Raw genomic sequence first — 19,761 nt, 5'->3', positions numbered from 1 at the left:
TGTCTGCGCTCGATTTCACTGGGCCACGACTGACTTCAAGATTGAGCTCGTTCAAATAGCATGAAGTAAGAACAGCTCTTCCGACATGGAATGCAGTGCAACGTTATGCTCGTTTTGCTAGAGTGAAGACAAATAGCACTGACAAATTTATGTTCCGTTTCGGTGGTGTGGTTTGTTCAAATCTTTCTTAATGCACCTGTGTGCAATAAATCAACGACTAAATTATATAAGTTGATGTAACTGGTTCATGAAGTTTGAGTACTAGGGCTGGCTGAATTAGCCGTGTAGAAGGCTTACAATTAGAATCATAGCAAAGTAAATATTGCAGTAGAATCTTTTTTTTTCAATCTCAATACATTCTTTTCCGGAAACAAACAAAGATTATTCAATACAGTATCATTGTTGTTAGTAGTATTTAGTTCGACTAATCATTTTAATGAGTGTACGATAACATCGTTGAAAATTGTTTCAATAATTTATAAAGAACAATCATGTAAGATGTATTTTATTGGGAGCGATATTCAGCCCAGAAAAACATGCAAAAACAAACGTTTGCTGTTAGATTTCTTAAAAGGCATATCTATATGACTATTAAATGATTGGGATGGATCTGTTTACAATCTTTAAACCTCAAAAATCAAAGGAAGCTATTCCAATGAGATAAACATGTTTTCCTATACTGCAAAGTTAAATGACAGTCCAATAGTTTCTTCATGTCTGTTTACACGCGACATATCAACAAACGTCAAAAATCATTAAAAGCAACTCCAATAAAATATACATCATTATCTTATAAGATATACATTTTAGTGAGCAATATTCATCATGAAAACAGGTATATTTTACTGGATTTTCTCATAGTGCAAACTTATATGATTTTCCATTAGTTTCTAGATGTCTGTTCCCACCCATGACATATCAACAGTTTTTCACCATGAAATATATCAGACAATATTCATATACTTATTACCTATCGCTAACCACGTTCAAAGCAAAGTATTATCAAGTACTAAGTATGTGAAATTACGATAGAAATCATTCCATATCGCAGTCATAGTTTTTAAGTGATAATCCAATGGAATCTATCAATCATCACATAGAATGAATAAATCTGCTGACATTGCTATGTTATAAGATGGATCCAATAAACGGTACATGTCGATTTGTTTCAGTGTATGCGTGGGAGAGCTACCAGTTACGCCAAACCGACGATCAAATACATTGTTTACAAAAGGTGATACGTCCCTTCGAAAAAGTAATCGAGATATGTATTAATTGCGATACACTGAACCAATTAGGAACGTAAATTTCACCTGAAAATTCAGGTAACTTATCAAAAATAGTAATCCAATAAGAATCACCTCACCTCACTCGCGGCGCTGAATAGGCCTGATTATTAATTAAGATACATTTAATAAAGAAATTAACCAAAGAAATCTACCATAAATTCACACAAACATTACTGCAAAATCCAGTGAAATGTACTAGAAAATCACGTAACTTTTAAGTGAAGCCAATTTGACGTCCATCGGTACATCCGATAAAATTTACGTGAAAATCCTAGGGGCATCCCACTCAAACTTTGTATTTCTATCGATATACCTATAGATACCTGGGAATATTTATAAATACTTAAGAAATACTTATGAAATATCTAGCGATGGTTTGTTTGCTCGGTTGCTATAGCCTATAAACAAATTTCATTTGTTTGTTTATCTGACGTTTGGATTCAAATCTTATCTGATTTTGTGTACATTTAACATTTATTATATTGTTACCGATCGGGCAACAGTTTTTCGTTGCGTATAATTGTGAGACGATAGGAAAAGAAACAGTGTTCAGTGTCCCATAATGAAGAGGATCACGATTGAACAGCGGATAGAGCAAAACACATAACAAAAGGGTGGTGGATGAGCTATGATGAAGAGGAGAGAAGGTCAGTGAGTCTGATGAAATTTGGATGGGGTTGAGAGACGCACGTTGTTAGAGTGCACTTTTGGAAGGTAGTGTGTGAAGAGCCTATAAGGCGGTGATAGTAAGCCTTTCGGAGACCGAGATTGCAACCTCTGGGGCAGCAAACGTCCGTGGTCTCCCAGGATCTGGGATAAGTTCACACTACAGCCGCCGATAGCCACGAGGATCGGCAGCTTGACATAGACAGCGGCCGGTTTCTCTATTGCAGTAGCGTAAGTGTTAAACCTCCCGCCCGCCATTGGATCAATAAAACCATTCAATTAAAGCCTAAACTAACCCTTTTTGTAAAGCTTCTCATAATTCCGAAAACTCTCTCTACCTCGCCAACGCCCGGAGGCCCTGGAGCAAAACAGGCCTTTGGTGTCCACCCCAACAACTGCCGACTGGCTTAGACCAGCAGTCAGGGATGTACACACTTAATTCAGATCACCGAAGTCGGTAGGATTTTACCGGGTTTTTGAACAGCAGAACAAGTCGGTAAAAATTTCAAATGACCGTTACACGTGAGAAATCAAGAAAATTTATAAATTTTATTTTTCATCAATAAATGGGGTAAACTGAACAAATTCTGTAGATGTTCGGAATAAATTTTCTAATAATTGTATTTTTAATTGATTTTTAAACTTTTACCGAAAAGTTCAGTAGTTCAAAATTTACCGGACGACGGAGGCCTGGATTAGTGTGTAGACACGTCCCCTTCAGAGACGGCGCAGAAGTCCCGGTGTCAAACAGTTGTGAGTTTCAATATTAATAGAATAAACTACACACCACTGACCGTATCGTACGTGACTCTTTGATCCAGTCCCAGGAGGAAGCTATGCTGATGGCCATTGGAACCTTTCGACTATTGCTCGTTTAAATGTATCATTCAAAATACAGATCTGGAAATGACTATCTTGTTATAAGTATAGTTTTCATGGAGGTTTTCACCCAAAAATTCACTCGAAAAATCGGTTCAGAACCAAATTTAGAACGGTTATTAAAATTGACTATCATAACATTCAATTCACCTGATATTTTTCTTACAGACGCTTACTTTGAACATTCTCATGTTGAAATTATGGTCCTAAAGATTTCGTTTAAAGAAAATCTATTATTTCACCCTAAAAAAAAAACAATAGTGTTGGAACCATTGAGTTGGAAAGCATGTATTAAGCACTCTTCGCAAAAATTAGAGAAAATGTACTCCCCCTTCCCATTCGTCACTTTGTTCCACTACCTAATGCATTGCTTGTCACACATTTGTAACACCCCCCCCCCCCCCCCCAGAGCGTGACGTACTTAATGGATGCTCCCTTAGAGGCTTGAACTAGCTTCTAGTGGATAGTTACAATGATTTTACGTCACAGATGTGGCGATATTGGGGGCATGCTCATTAAATGGGTTAATGAGCTGAACGAGAACCTTACAAAAATGCTCCATTTTCCATGTTTAATTTTATGGTTTAAAAAACCATATTGTTATTTTCAAATTATTGTTATTTATAGATTCGGTGGTTTGGTAAACTATGATTAGTCTGTGAAATGTTTAGTAGTCTTGAGAATAAACAGTTTCATTGTGTTCAGCTTTTATTTCAAAATATATACAGTCAACAACAACATACATTCTTCCACAAATATGAATCACTTCCATATGATGGACACGCTAGGCTGACTGTACAGTAATTAAATGTTCTTTAATTGTAGGGGACTGTTCACATTTAAAGCTCTTTGGTTCCACAATCGTCTTCTAGGATTCGGATGTTAGAGAAAACGGATCAAAAAGACTTGGTGTACTTTCACATTTTAGATCACTGAAAAACATACATTTTATTACATCCTTTCGTAGGCAGATTTGAAATACTTACCTCTTACAATGAATTTATACTTCATTTCAAATAAACTAATTTTATACTCTAAAAAATGATTAGATCACGTGACTAAAATTATCGAACTGATGGAGCAAAAAACAACAAACACAGCACTAGCAACCGGTCATAAACAAACGTTACTACGATGAAAATAAAACCTAAAAACAAAATACTTAAACATACTTAGCGATACTTACGAGATATTTAAAAATATTTAATAAATATTCGAACTAAAGTTTAGAGTGGGATGCCCCTAGTGAAAATCACTTGATTTTCATATAACACATTTGAAAAAAAAAAAATATTCCAAAACACGTAATATTCACCTGAAAAGTTCGATGGAAAACATCTACGTACCTTTTCGGGTGATATTACGTGAATTTTATTTGCAGTGTACGACTGGGGCCTCCCTTAGCTCAGTCGGTAAATGCGCAGCTACAAAGCAAGGCCATGCTGGAGGTGGCTGGGTTCGATTCCCGGTTCGGTCTAGGAATTTTTCGGGTTGTAAAATTTCTCGACTTCCCTGGGCATAGAAGTATGATTGGACTCGCCACACAATCATATTAATGCAAAAATGGTACAGGCATCTAGAATACTAAGTTGAGAGCACGCAATAAGCTAATATGCGATATGCAATAAGCTTGAAATGCGAAGAAGAAGAAGAAGAAGACTTCAAGAAACAGCAATTTATGATTAATTGTATCAGTCTCCTAAAGTACTGCAAACTTAAATTATTTAATGAATTGTTTTCCGAGAAAAGCAATTAAAATCAGTTTTCCACATCTATACAATAGAATACTGTAGAACAGAAGATCACTTTTAAATCGCCCGTGATCAACTGCACTTCAATGGTGAATATTCGGTTGATCAAAAAAAAAACTTTCGCTCATTGCTCGCACTAACAAGCATGTAGGTAAATTCTAATCATTTAGCACTGCAATCAGCTTTCCCTTGTAGACCATGTCCAATTTCCATTGTTAACCCGCGACCCTGACTTCCAAGCCCCTCGCATTCGTGAGCTTCGCTCAACCGCCTTGACCTTAACGGCCTGATACTGACTGCCTCAATCGACGAGCCGTGCCTCGCAGCTAACCACAACTTAGGATGATTCGTAAAAAAAAAGCAGTTTAGCAACAAAATGCGTTCTTTTATCAGTGGCAATGGATGGCCACGTCCCGACCACAATCTTATCGCACGATTAGACCGGCTGTTTGATGGACAGTGCCATTATCCGTTGAGGCGCGATGAAGCAGAATAATGGTCAACTTGGGAATTTGTATAGGTGTGCACTCAGTTCTTGAAACTTGTATTCGCTCATTGGTGTCTGTTAAATTTGAGGGAATTTCAATTTCGGGAGGACACCTTCAAATTCTACCCAATCATTGCTTACGTAAGTCTTTTGATTGTTTCTATATTCATGTTATCATCCATAGAATTCCGGCTTTAATTTGCGTTCTTGATTTTTGTTTTACTATGACGACGTCTACACTCGTGTGACGTGTAATCGACCGTACACACCCCAGTCGTAAAATCGGAGGCGTCTGTAGACAACCAATCAAAGCCGCAATGAATAGAGTCACTATTTGCAGTGGGATTTTCAACAACCTGTTTATTTACACCACTGCTTCTATTCAAGTGGTGTTATCTAATAAAGCTGCATAGTTCAATGGAACCTTCGCGACAAACAGGGATTCTATGTTTCAAAGTTTGATTGGCAATTAGTGATTTTTAAATCATAATTCTTAAATGGAATACGGCTTGTGACACGTAGGCACTCGGTTGTCTCACCTGATTTTCTCCAAAGCGAAAAAAAAAGAGAAATCTCCGCTATAATGAGATGTAGTCGGAAGTATCAACTATTGATGTGTCCCGGTGTTAGAAGCTACTTCTGGACGCACACACGACCGCACTCGTCTAGATCTAAGCTATGACTGAGTGAAGTCTGAACGGTTGATAGCTTTGCGCTGTGTACGTACCCTCATATTAAAATGTAAAATACCGGTTTGCAATGTGTCTGAGGGGGAGCTTGCGGTCGTGTTAGTTTTGTCTTCTCTACATACAGTAATCGCTCCAATTACGCTGATTTTCTGTATGTGATTAGTGCCAACCATAAATTAGTTATCTACAGAAAATCAGCTCAATTGGTTGAAGGACAGCCGAGAAAAAACGGTGGGTGGACGGTACCACCCATCACATAAATGGAAAGCCTACTGTATCTGGAATGGAGCATAAATTAACACTGTATTGGTGTGATAGGGAGCTTATGCTACTCGACTCGACTAGATGGAGGTCTTGTTGGGAAATACGCCTGTAAGATATGTGACACACATAACACATTTTAAGGCTTGTATCCAGCGTTGCCAGATTGTTTTGAAGCTTATCGGTATCTAAGGTATGAAAAAATTGGTATTTATCGGCATTTACTATTTAATTATTTATATTTTTGCCGTTTTTGAAAGCAAATTTTTTAACAATGGTGGCAACTGGGACTTGAGGGGGATTACTATGTTTAACGGCTTTCTCAGTCTTAAAAGTCTTTATTTAAAAAAATTTAATTTTAAAATTAGTTTTTCAATTAAATATTATTAAATGAAACCAAAATATGGAAAATCAGTCACAACAACGACTAAACTATTGACAATAACGACAAACGATATTTTCACTTGAAAAGGCTACAAACCATGACCGAAATGTCCAGTGGATTACAACGTAGGCGTTGAAGTGTTTTAAGACTGAGAAAGCCGTTTATCAAAGCAAAATTTAAGCTTCTGTACAATAATCGGAAAATTCCTGAAGAAAACTCCGGGGAATGTTTGAATTAGCTTCTGAACGAAGCCGAAAAAAGATCCAGAAAAAGACGAAAGAAGCTCTCCTGGATGAAGTTCGAGAAAAGTTCTACGAAATGTTGGAAAAACATCCGGGAAACTTCCAAGACACGAATTGAGAAACTTGTGGCGAAAGTTTAAATAAACTATCGGGAAAAAAAATCATCTAAAGGAAGCCAGAAAAGTTTCGAAAAACAGAAGTAAATTTTCAGAAGTAGCCATTTCCAGGGAAAGCCAGAAGAAGCTCGGAAAAACCTTCCAATAGAAGTCGAACAAAAGAAAAAACCTTTGGCATGTGGTCAAATTTTCAGAAGAAGACGAAATAAATTTTGGGGAGAATTAATTGAACTTCCTGGAGAAGACGAAATAAACTTCCTGGAGACGCTGGCAGAAACTTCCTGGAGAAGACGAAATAAACTTCCTGGAGACGCTGGCAGAAACTTCCTAAGGTAGATTGCAAGAAACATCTGAAGAAAATCGGAAGCCAGTGCGCTTACGGAACAGTCGAAGAAACAAGGACATAATTCCGGAAGAAATAGATGCCTGGGGGATGTCCAAGATCCAGAAAATTTTCCTAATATTCATAAAACATCCCTGAAGACTCCGCAATAACCCTGAAGTTTTCGGAACATTTCTGAAATACACTTAGGAATATTCCATAATTCCTCGAGATTCCTTAAAAGTTCATGTAATTTTCCTGAAATTAGGGGCTGTTTAGGAGTTATCTTGTCATCCTAGAAGTGCTCGGAACTTCCCTGATTATAATAAGACTACCGGAATGTCTCTAATCATCTTTGAAGGTCTCTGGACTTTCTTGAAGATAACGAAGTTTTGTAATTGCTCTCACAATTTTCTTGAATTTATTGTCACATCAGCATTGAAGTTCTCTGATCTTCCCGATTTTTTAATTTTTCTAAAGTTATCGACGCTGCTATCAACAAGCATAGAACTTCCCATTAAATGTTCTCACAATGTTCTAATGTTCATGTAACTTCCATTACGTTTCCTAAATTTGCATGAGCCCCTCAGGACATTGCTGAAGTTTTCGGAAATTGCCTGAGTTTCTCGGAACTCCTTTATAATTTCAGCAATTTAATTAATTAATAGATCTGTCCCGATGTTCTATGAGCTTCACTAAAGTTCCTGATGCAGATAGGACCAATTGAAATGTTTATCTAGAATATAATTATTTTCGGACCAAGGATAACGAATTTCTTGGCTGTACGATGAAAAACCAAACCGGCTAAATTTTACTAGATAGCGAAAAAAGTAATCAAACTGTTGTTACTTTTGTTTCATCGTGAACGGATTTTAGTAAACTTTGAAAGTGTTTAAGGGTCCATTCAAATGTAACGCAAAATAGTGGATTTTAATTTACCCCCCACCCCCTTGTAACGCACTTTTCCCATATTTTATACGAGGTGGTTAACACATTTCCAGAACACCCCACACCCCCTCTTGCGTTACGTAATATTTGAATGGGCCCTTAGAAGATCAACATTTTGCAGTTTCAAAAAGGGCATTAAAATTGTTCAAGCTTCGTACAGACTCAGCCAATCAAACATCCAAAGGCAGGAATGGATCGCTCTGTGATGCATCGTTCATAACATTCTAGTGAAGGAAGCTAACGCAGGATGGCCAGTGATTTTTCATTTTCAAATGGCCGGTTTGCCCGGTACAAATATCAAACATTTCCCGGATTTTAATATTCAGTTGATAGCGAAAATGTTGAATGATTATCACTTTTTTTTTAAATCGTGACCACATATTTAAGGGTAAATGTTTAGTAGCAAAACCACCGACAAACCGACATGACAATTAATTCTGACTTATGTCCGAAAATCGAAAACGGCCGATTTAAATGTGCAGTGATCCGAACTGTCAAAACCACAGGATTTTTTGATCTAGATAAAAATAATTTGTCCAGAACAGATCAGACACGAACCAATTCATAACTTTTGCATGGGGGTTCATGGCTTAGCTAAATATTTCCCGCGAACACGGAGCCAGATGTCAGTAGCGTGCTTTGGTCAGAATTTTTATTGTTTTTGCTATGGTCATTCATGTCGGTGGCAAAACTAGCGTGTTTCCACTGGAAAATTAAGATCTTGTTTTACTGCTGTTCCTTTTCTCTTAACCTAGCCCGTCAGTTTTCGTGTAACGCCATCTGCCAAGGTTAATTTAAATAGCGAGGTGCGTTCCAGGTACCCAGTGGACTTAACAATCCCCAGCCCATACATCTGGTTCGGGAACTACTTTCGGACCGGCTGTACTTTCGCTTGGTCCAGTTGGAAACTTGACCACCGCTAGTTTGGTCACCGGTCGCTTGTATACACCGCTCTTCGTTCGGACAGTTGCCTGCCGCACACAATCACGACCTCTAAGATTCCTCGAATCCACTTCTTCCGACTCAACTCGTCGGTTATACAGACAATATCCCCTGCTTTCACCGGAACTCGTTCCTCATGCCATTTAGATCGTCCATTGAGTGACGGCAGATATTCGTTCAGAACTCGTTTCCACGTTTGATCAGCAAGGTACTGCGATCGTCGATATGTATCCCGAAGTGCTTCAGCAAGCTCGGTTTCTGATTCAACGAGTTGACCGTTTGATGGGCCAATGTGCAGGAAATGGTATGAAGATAATGCTGCTGAACCCTCAGATTCTTGCGGTTGATACGTTAGTTTATCATTTCTTCTGCTTCTACTAGTGTGGTGTACAAGATATCGTCAGAGGGATTTTTCGTCGTCCAGGGCTCGCATAGCTTGCTTAACTGAGCGCACCATGCGCTCCCACAGTACACTCCCCCATGTGAGGCGCTGAGGGTGGGTTGAATTTCCACTTCAATCTGGCGTTCGTATGAGCTTCTGCGCACTCCTCGTCGATCTGCCGAATTAACGTACCCAGCTCCGTGCTTGCTCCATGCAAATTCTTCCCGTTGTCTGAAAACATTTCCAGTGGGGCTCCACGCCTGCCCATCAATCGTCGAATTGCCATTGCCATTAAGACTGCGTTGTCAAATTATTTGAGACCGCCAAATGAACCGACCTCACCGTAAGGCAGGTGAACACGGCAAAGTCGACAATCCATCTTTTCTCCGTACGGATACCAATCGTGACTTCCAAAGGACCGCAGTAATCGCGACCCACAAAGCTATATAGTGCAAGATATGGAGATAATCACTGGATTGGAAGATGACCCATGATTGGAGCAACCGGATGGCATTTGTGAACACCACTGGCAATTCCTGGCTACGTTTCGCACGCCTGCCCGAAGATTAACAATAACAAAATGTTGGCGCAGCTCGTTTACAACTGTTTCGTTGTTACTATGACAAACCGCTTATGAAAGTGTTCGATCAGTTTGAGTGTTATGGCGTGATTTTTAGGAAGGATGACTGGAAATATAACGCCGCATGGAAGTAATTCAGCCGCTTCAGTCGTGCATCCTCAGAACGTTGACTACTCTTCTCCAACTGCAGCTTGTTCTGTAGCGGAAATTGTTTGTTCTTCTTCAGGATCGTGATCTCGTCTCCATAGGTATCAGCATGCTCCGCTTTGTTAGACTGCTACTTTTCCAACTGCTTGAGTCGTTTTAAATGTTGGGAAAATGATGATTATCCGATTTCTAAAGGAGCCCACTTTCAAAACGATCACCCGTGCAAACAGTGGTGCTTTCCAAGATGGCTTTGACTCGTCGGTCGTCATCGGATTCTAGAACGGTGCTTGCTGTAATTCCGATGTCCTCTATAGGTATACCGATAAATGATCCCGGAGTAAATCGTGTAGCTCTTGATTGGTGATGCATTCTCCTACGTGGTGTCCAACAAACGCTTTGTGTCGTTTCTCGTAAACCGCCCATACTAGTTTGGATCTTACAGCGATTGGTTCTCTGAAATTTCCGATCCGAGATTAAATCGGGGCGAATAGATGGATATTATCCAAACCAATGAGAATCCTAGGCATGCCGGACAAGTCATCAGCTTGTGGAAGATCTTTCAAGTGATCGAACTTCTGTGCTATCTCCAAGTACCTAATGGATTGAATAGGTAAATTCATTTCTGTTACGGTATGAGCGTTCCTGAGTGGCCACTTTTCACTGGGATCTTTGGCGGAAATTTGCAAATTCACTCGCTTCTAGTTTCTCTCCGTTCTGCTGAAGTTTGCTATCCAAATCAAACGTAGCGTTTGTTTGACACCCTTTACACCAAGATTTTCAGCCAAATTCGTCTCAACCAGACTTAACGATGAACCCTCGTCCAAAAGGGCAACTACATCTACGGAACGAGCCTCGTAATACAACGTTAGAAGAATGATTGTGCTGATTTAGCTCTGGAAATAGTTTCATACGACACTTATGGTATTCATAGCATGCTTATGAAAATTACATTGACTCAAAAATTATTCCCATACGAAATTAGTCTAAATTTCATACGAAGCTGCAATGAACTTTGTGAGTTGATCTTGTGTGAAAAAAAAAATCATACGTCGTTCGTATGAAACGGTCGTATGATTTGTTCAAAACAAAACAATATGGCGTGCGAGCCGTATGTTAAAGTTCCGGCGAAAACTTGGGCTGTATTGAGAGGTAAAAACGCTGAATTCTAAATAATATTCCGAGCCGGCGCCGGTGGTGTAGTGGTAAGCGTGACTGCTTTCTAACACCCCAATGGGTCTGGGTTCAACCCCAGCCGAGGTCGGTGGGATTTTTCTGAGGCATAAAAATCTCTGGTCACGTCTTCCTTCGGAAGGGAAGTAAAGCCGTTGGTCCCGGCCCATGTGTGTTGAATGGGTGCGATATCCTATGCAGGTGTGGAAGCTGCCTTCCTGCACATTCGATTGCCGTCAATGGATGGCAATCGATGTCCGTCGGTGATTGGCACTAGATTGCGGAACAGAGACCGACGTTTAATAAAGGAAAAAGAAGTAAATAATATTCCGGATTCTACCTACATATTTAAAATTATAGAGTGTATGGCTTTAATAACAACCATTATCGCGTACTGGTAGATCCAGAAGAGCGATTTGATTTGGACGTGAATTGCAGAATGGCTAAAACAAAACGTAAGAAGGTAGCATAAAGATTATTTCAAATATTTACTGTCAATTTCTCCACAGAGTCTGTCTAATATCAAAATACTGCGGTTACTGCAATCCTGTTGCGATAACGGACGCAACTGAATTAAAATTGGAAGCAGTGGCGTCAATAGCTAGGCAGAATGTACTCCTGGCGCTTAAAATTTTGAAGTTATTTTTTGAGTCATGTTGATTATAATACAAAAACTCAAATACAAATAATAAATTGAATTAATGATTACATGTTTATAATTAATTTGCAAGATTCAAAAACTACAAATAGCTACAGTGAATTTCATAGTTCATTCGATTGCTTTTCGTATTCCTTTCGTTTCTAATTCATACGAGTGGAACGTAAATTTCATACTCATAACGTATCATTTCCATACGACACATTTTCATATTTCTATCGCACGAAATTCAAAGTAAATTCTTTTGGTTAAATTCCATTAACATTTCGTATGAAATTCGAACGAATTATTTCCTCAGTTTCATGAGTTGATGGGTCGATAGGTAGGGTCCAGGTGTGGGAGCTGCCCCTCTGGCGTCGGTAGCATTGGTGCTCAGCACGGAAAATAAGATCGACGGAAAACAAATCAAGGAAAAAAACAGAATTTTTCACTGATTTTTAAACGTTTACCAAACAGCGGCGGCCTCGATTAGTGTGTATACATTTTCAAAAGCATTACTGCTCTTATCTTTTAAACCTTCTCCAATCATCATGTATACGGCTTAAATAAATTCTAGCTAATTTAAAGCATGAAATCAGACGCTGAACATTGCATTAGGTCCTAAGTAACATTGACAGATTCTCTACGTTGACTTTATCTTTGCATCCCAATGGCCATGTAAAAACATTCCCAGGTATCTTCAGCACACAGATCGCTATAAGAAGCTTTTATCTAGCATCTAATACGACAAAAACAACAAGACACGGTTGTGTTATTAACGAAAGAGAAAGTCAACTAAGAAAATCGATCAATGGCAATGTTCAGCTTGATATTATCAGATGCGCTACTAACATATGTCCCTGGTGTGAATTTACAATGCTAGATAGACAAATGTTAAAATAACGGAAATTTCGCGATACTTTAGAAAAAAATGTCAATGTACAACTGGGTTCATATAAACCGAACCATTTATTCCAACATTCCTACGTTCTAAAAATATTCAAACCAAACATCAACCAATCCAATCCACAATCACCCACTCGGTTTCGTCTTCATGTATTCCTCTTTGATCTGGGCCCGGTCGGCAAGATCGGGCAGGTATGGGTACGCTCCCCGGGCACGCCGATCCCTCTGGACCCGGTACCAAAAGTCCTTGCAATTGTTGTAATTGGTAAAGTACAGCTCGCACTGACTGTTGTCGTAGTTGTTTTTGTTCAAACACTTATGTACCAGGTTCTGCTCCTTCAGGCAGGGATTATTCTTTTCCGCATCTGGATTGCTGGGCATTATCGAGTGGTGGTGCTACGGGATTGAATAGATTCTTGCCGGTGAGGGATCAGATTTGCGACAGTAGAAATAGATCCCAAAACAAAATGATCTATCTTTCTGTGTTACATAATTTTGTATCAATCATACGGGTAAACATCTACTGGCTATCTAATTGAAATTCGTCCAACTATTACTCACCTGTTCTATGAACAAAATCTCAGAATAGTATAATGTTACTGGCGCGATAAGCACTTATTTTTGACTATTTTCAGAAGAAACCGGCTTCTGATAGGTGCCACAGTCAGAGAACAAACGAAAACGAATGAAAACAGATTGAATGAAAAGGTTTGCGTTAGGCGGTATCACGAATACATCTACTCACGGATAATCTGTCACGTCACAACAGTGCGGCTTGTGGGAAAGAGAATATAAACAGAGTACCGTGCTTGATACGATACTGGTGCCTACTTCGATTTGAGATAAAATTGTATTTTGTTTGTAAACCTAATTTTATATTAGATAACAATTAATTCGACAGTGAGCATGCATAAGGGCGAATACGCGATGATCGATTCTCTTCATCGATTTTCTATTTGCATTGCTACAGCTAAGCGAAACAATTTTCTAGAATTTGTTCAATGCAGAGTAGTAACAGGTTGTATTGGCTAACAAAAGCAACAGCAAACGCACCGATAAACCACAGACAAATAGACGTAACTCTTTGAAAAACTTGTTCTTGAAAACATAATATCTCAAAACATATAACCTCAGTAACGACATCTATCTGGCTTCTCGCGGAAAACAAGCTTGCTCGCTAACTCGTAAACAATATTGCATAAAATTTCTATAGAATATATAGAAACGTCAAAGTGATCCGATGCCAGCGCTGCGGCGAGTAGTTCGCGGAACTGATAATATTCAAATCAACCGTTAAATGCATGAACGAAGATACACAATGAAGAGTTACGTCTGTTTGTCTGTGGATAAACGTTAAATCTAGCGAGTTATTAACGAAAGAGAAAATCGACGAAGAGAATCGATCATCGCGTATAGGCCCTTATGCATGCTCACTGTCGAATTTAGTGCCACATGGTGCAACAGTATATCTAACATAACTGCTATGTGATCACATAACATCAAATTTCACCTCAAAATCACAAGAAAATTATGTGTCCGATGAAATCCATATAACAAATGGATTCTATCATGAAATTAACAATTCAGTGCCAACTTTTCACAAGGGCGTAATTTCGTTTGTAAATAATGGCTTTAGCCATCGATTTCTCTCGAATAAAAGCTCATTCGTGCATATTAACAACACCGCCAGATAGAGCGTTAATTAGGAGGAGTGTGCTTTTATTTGCGATTAATTCGCGATTGAAGCCATTATTTACAAAAGCAGTTTCGCCCTAATGAAATGTTAGTACTGAATTAGTGACTGATTTTCAAATCCAACGATGGTCTCACATTTCTCAGAATTTGATTTTCAGGTACGAACCATTTTCTGGAATGTATCTGAATGGTTTTCTTCGAATGCAACAAGATCTCCATTTAATCATCAATCTAAAAATACACAAGCTTTGAATTCTTTGCTATTGCAAAATATCGGTTTTTATACATAATTTGAAAATGTCAAACAGAGAATAAACTCTTAATTTTCTAAATTAAATAACCCCATTGGAGAATTGGGTTCTTGAAACTCGTCTTGAAGGGTAAAATATTCGTAATCTGCATTAAAAATGGAATCGAAATCCAAAATTTCATCAATTTTGGTTCACTGAAAGTATTTTAAATAAGCGACCTGTCAATTGGTTAGTTTAGTGTCAATCAGTGAAGTTATTATTAAACTTTAAATCATGGTTTAATATTCGAAATGAAAGTCTATGGGTTAGAAAAAAATATCGCTGTGCTCAGAAAACGAAGTTCTTTCAGATGATGTATAAAACCCGATTTTTTGCAATATATTTTGTCAATATCACCGTGTAATGCATAAAAACTACAAGGGACAGCGGACGTGGACGTATATAATAAATCTTATTTGTTAATTGCAGCAGGAGCTTGTATTTTGTGTAGGAATTGGAATTTGAGCCGGGTTTTCTCTGTTTATACTTTTTAGTATGACGCGCTTGACATAGATGGCCCACAATGACTCACGAAGAGCTACTGATTCCGATCAATAGCGGTGCGGCTTCTTCCTCCTTCTATGGATGCTCATGTCGGTTGCAGCTCGCTGCTTGCAGGCAGCCTTTCGTTGTGTACTGGAGAGCACCACCACTCACCACGCGGTGAATGAATAAACACCGTTTGGTGAGACCAGATCGAATTCAACTTTGAAATCTGTATTAGGGAAATCACTTTTCGTAGGCAATCGGTGATAATTTTCATTCGTGCAATTTTCAATAGTGACATTTTGAAAAATGATATAGTCTTAAATTTAACAGATGCGTCGAAATGTTTCTGATCGATTGGTGATAAAATTATTGAAATTGGTCCAGGGGCAGCTGAGTTATTAACGTACAAAATCTTTCATAATTTTGTTACATGTTCCATTTTTGGTTTTCACAAAGTGTACCCCCATATAGGAATCACAGACGTAGTCCTACGTCAAAAGATTACTTATAAAATCTGATTTTTAAGGTGTCCCCGAAGCTACCTATTAATTCTAGTAAGAAACGTGCCCCGTTAGAGATAGAAAATTTCGCTTTCCAGCAAAGGTAATTTGTTCTACAACTTTGTCAAACATTATGCTAGTCTATCTCAAATTGAAAATTGGGTTTTCCCTATGGTTATCAATTTTCAGAACATTGCTTTATAGACTTCTCTGACGTTTGTGAAATGCACAATTATTAGTGCGGAACTCGGGGTAAATTATAAGTATTAGTGCAAGAATACCTTTGAATTTACCCAAAGTTCTGCACTAATACTTATGCAATTCACAAACGTCAGAGAAGTCTATAGAGATTTCTGAAGTTTATCGCACGCACACTACGTTATCTGCGTTATCAGAAAAAGTATTCATTGCGAAAAAACAAATCACTGACACAATCACGCTTTAGCTATCTCTATAGTGTCTGCGGGAAAGTTTTTTCGTTTATTTTGGTCAATCTTTTTATGTGCCTATTTGTGAACTCGTTGTCCTTCTCTATATCACTGCACCACTGACACCGAGCAGCTCGGCATTTTATTTTTCTGGATCTCAGTGAAAAACTTGCCGAGATTCAACTATATTTATGTTTGATAGCTGAGATCTCGGCAAAATTCCCGTTTGTTAGCTGAATCTCGGCAAGTTTTTCACTGAGGTTCAGCAAAATAGAATGCCGAGCTACTCGGTGGTGCCCATCTTAGTGTGTAGGAACTCAATATCATTATACAAAGATAATGGAGGGTCTAGAAAAAGGTCTCAGTGGAATTTGAGATTGTGCATTATGGGCAATTTCATTTGAAGTCCTCTAAATGTCTGAGATGAATTATGTTACATATTATGTTACAATAACAATGTCCAGTACCATCACTTACTCACACATAAAATCTGCCTCGACCAACCTGGTAGAACGCGCCTTCACCCTCACTGAACCAAAGGGCAGGGACTTCGCTTCGAAATCTATACAGGCCATAACCTTAGATAATTAAAACATAGAGATTTTCACGTCTGGTTGTATTGGTGCGATATGTGAGAGCGTGTTAGTGAATATCCGAGGAAAATACATAATAAATCGATGTCAAACTCATTTTGACAGATCTACTTTCAGCCAGAGGAAAATAATAAACAACTTTACACGGCGTTGCTCCCGCTAGTGTGCGTGCGTTAAACGTCACTAATCTCTATAGATTGCTCAATCGGGCATCCCTGCTTTTACTCGAAAAGTAACATTGATAGCGCGCTATTTGTCGGCCAACGGGTGAACTAAAAGCTTAGCAGCCGAAATGGATGCGCATTTTGAATCAAAATTGCCCTTCGTACACAGAAAAAAATACTACCCAAAATTTTGGTTCAGTGTTCACTCGGCTGAAGCAGACCACTCTCAATGTGTGTCACGTGATCGTCTGTTTACTCGGCAGCAACCATTGTGTGGTACTCCTCATTGTTCTTCATCAGCAGTTCTTTCAGTTGATGCGTCGTCGACTTTGGAAAGCAACCGTTTCGTGATGAATGTGTGAGTGCTGACCACGTTTTGCGTCCATTGATGCAATGGAAGCGCTCGGTCCCCCGTTGGCGATACTGCCATACAATCACACCACTGGAAGCGGCTCCCGTTCTGGTGGAGGAGTCTTATTGGATAGCGGAAGATAAAGTGATTATTGTGTTGTACCTTTTGACTATAGTTTTAAGATGTATTTTATAGTGAACAAGAATCCTCGGCTCTGTAAAGTTAATTCGGTTTAAAAAAAAATTAGTTCTTTTTATTTAATATTGAGTTCAGCCTCTCACTTGCACCCTTTATTGTTGTCAGAAAAGGAACGAGAGATTCGACCCAACGATATTGTCCAGCCCAATAAGTTACTTTTGAGTAAATTGTATATTTTCAAATTTAGAAACTGGCACCGTCGAAACCCCATTTTGGTTTCTATTATGAATCACTGCTGTTTCAAACAGAATTCGGTACTCAAAGCGTTTGTTCACGCAAATACAGATATACACGTTAATCACAAATTACGCTGCACTATATGATTAAGGGGGTAGTCCACTCTGGAGGCATGAAAAATAGGTAATTTTTACGAATTTTTTTTGAGGGTAAATAACGATCAATTCAAAAAAAGGAATGCATGGTTTTGTCAATTGAAATGTCCTCTTTAATTGAGATTTTTTTTGGCACGATTGGATGTCTCCTGTAGCCGCTGCACCAGGTTCCCCAGGAGACCTCCCGTCTGAGTCGTCACGGGGCGGGACGTCTGGCGGTCACACCACTGGGACTGGAACAACGATTTTTTTTGTGGTTATTCTCTGATAGATGACCCAGTCTTGTACGTAGCCGTTTTTTAATTTGGTTGAAAAATAAAAATTTGGCGACGTTTTGAAAAAAAAAAACAGTCCGTTTTTGTACCCTAAAATTGAAGATAAAAGCTTGCATCAAAAATCCATTTTTGATTCTTTTGAAAATCGGTTACGTACAAGACTAGAAAAAAGGTACTGAACTCGAAAATTCAATCGCCGTTTAAAGCGAATGAGCCGTTTCTAAAATACAGCGCCCGCCAATTTTGAAAACATCGTTTAGAGATAATCGTGGCAGCAGTTGGAACTACTAAGACACGCCGTTTCGCCGGTAACGGGTGGGTACTCCGAGCGCTCACCTGAGCGCGCTTGGAGCGTCTGGACACGAGTCCTTTAATCAGCCTATAACTTTGGAACGATGTCACTTGCGGACTTGCGGTCAAGTCTATGTCAAAGTAGACATTTCAAAGTATTTTTTAAGCCAAAAAAAAAAGATTTTTTGAAATTTCTAGAGTGGACTACCCCTTTAAATCAGCCATATATAGATTATGTTTACTCAAGTTGGGCGTAAATTGGACGAACCAAAACACGTGAAAAGCTATGTCAATTTTGCATAAAAATTAATCATATATAAACACCATTAGGGTTTGTTCGCTTTGTGCCTAATCAAGATTATTTCTTTGTGTGGGTAAATTTATCTTAGCATGCAAAGTTATGGATGCACTGCACAGGGAGAACAAAATAGTTCACCCGTTGACCACCATTCTCAGTCAGGCGCCACATTTTTGTTACCATTTTCTTCACCGTAGTGGCAAATCTACGTTTTAATTATGTAAGTCTTAACTCAAAATGCTTGTCAATGTACAGCCAAGTGAAGATGTCAAAGTGTTGTCAGCATAAAAGGCATTGAGGGGGCGACCCCGGCGTAGTGGTTAGCATCCATACCTCTCACGCCAAAGTCACGAGTTCTAATCTCAACCCCGGACAAGTCACGAATGACCCAAGAGCGTTAAAGTGACTATAATTAAAATAAAAAAAAATAAAAAATAAAAGGCATTGAAGTGGGCTTAAATTTTTCAAAAAATGAAAATTTAGGGAACATTTTGAGAGACGATGTGGAAAACAAACGGAATGTATTCAAGAAGTTTCATTGTTGTTCTCATCACATTCTGATCCTTTTTTCGAATTTCTGTTGTGTAATCGGATTGATCTGCATCGGTGCGTTTTAGTTTCTTGAAGAGTTCTTTGAATAATACTGATTTTCCCAACCATCAATGTCGTAGGAAAAGACCCGAAAAACAATTTAAAGGGCCATTGTTAAACAAAAAAAATAATGTCGTGGAAGCTGTTGTGGAAGGTGATAAGAGTTGATTGAGATGTTGCTTCATTTGAAACGATGTCGGTTTACAAGAAAATAAATTTGAAATGATTCAATCTACAGATGTCTTCTCATCCTGACACTGCACACACGAGAGCTCACTCTGATACCATTGTCGTTAGATTGTGCCGAAGGTGTGTCGATGGATGTGCCCAAGCTGAGCCGAATATAATTACGGCACAATGTGATGATTGACTTACCCCTTGAAGTGCACAAATATCAGCTTCTACGACACGTGCAACATTCAAATTGTTACTCCATGCACTGCGGCATACATGAACATTAAGTTGC

At 38.7% G+C, this 19,761-nt stretch overlaps 1 protein-coding gene across 1 annotated transcript; it reads right to left on the bottom strand.

Annotated features, from left to right (window-relative positions):
• Positions 1-12,843: 12,843 nt before the first annotated feature.
• LOC135702650 (coiled-coil-helix-coiled-coil-helix domain-containing protein 7) lies at positions 12,844-13,463 on the bottom strand. Its single transcript, XM_065223683.1, has 2 exons — positions 13,361-13,463; positions 12,844-13,195 (listed from the first exon to the last, which is right to left on the bottom strand). The coding sequence occupies exon 2, from the start codon at positions 13,178-13,180 to the stop codon at positions 12,926-12,928; it is 255 nt and encodes an 84-aa protein (XP_065079755.1). The 5' UTR covers positions 13,181-13,195; positions 13,361-13,463; the 3' UTR covers positions 12,844-12,925.
• Positions 13,464-19,761: the final 6,298 nt, after the last annotated feature.

The sequence above is a fragment of the Ochlerotatus camptorhynchus genome, unplaced genomic scaffold (genome assembly GCF_037179485.1).
Source record: "Ochlerotatus camptorhynchus isolate MF236.1 unplaced genomic scaffold, CSIRO-AGI_Acam_v1.1 ptg000196l, whole genome shotgun sequence".
Lineage (NCBI taxonomy): Eukaryota > Metazoa > Arthropoda > Insecta > Diptera > Culicidae > Ochlerotatus > Ochlerotatus camptorhynchus.
Note: the sequence above shows the minus strand (reverse complement) of the source record. Positions and strands in the feature narration are given on the sequence as shown.

What these genes read in the sequence shown, in the direction of transcription:
- LOC135702650 (XM_065223683.1), bottom strand. Translation starts at nt 13,180, where the DNA reads ATGCCCAGCAATCCAGATGCGGAAAAGAATAATCCCTGCCTGAAGGAG.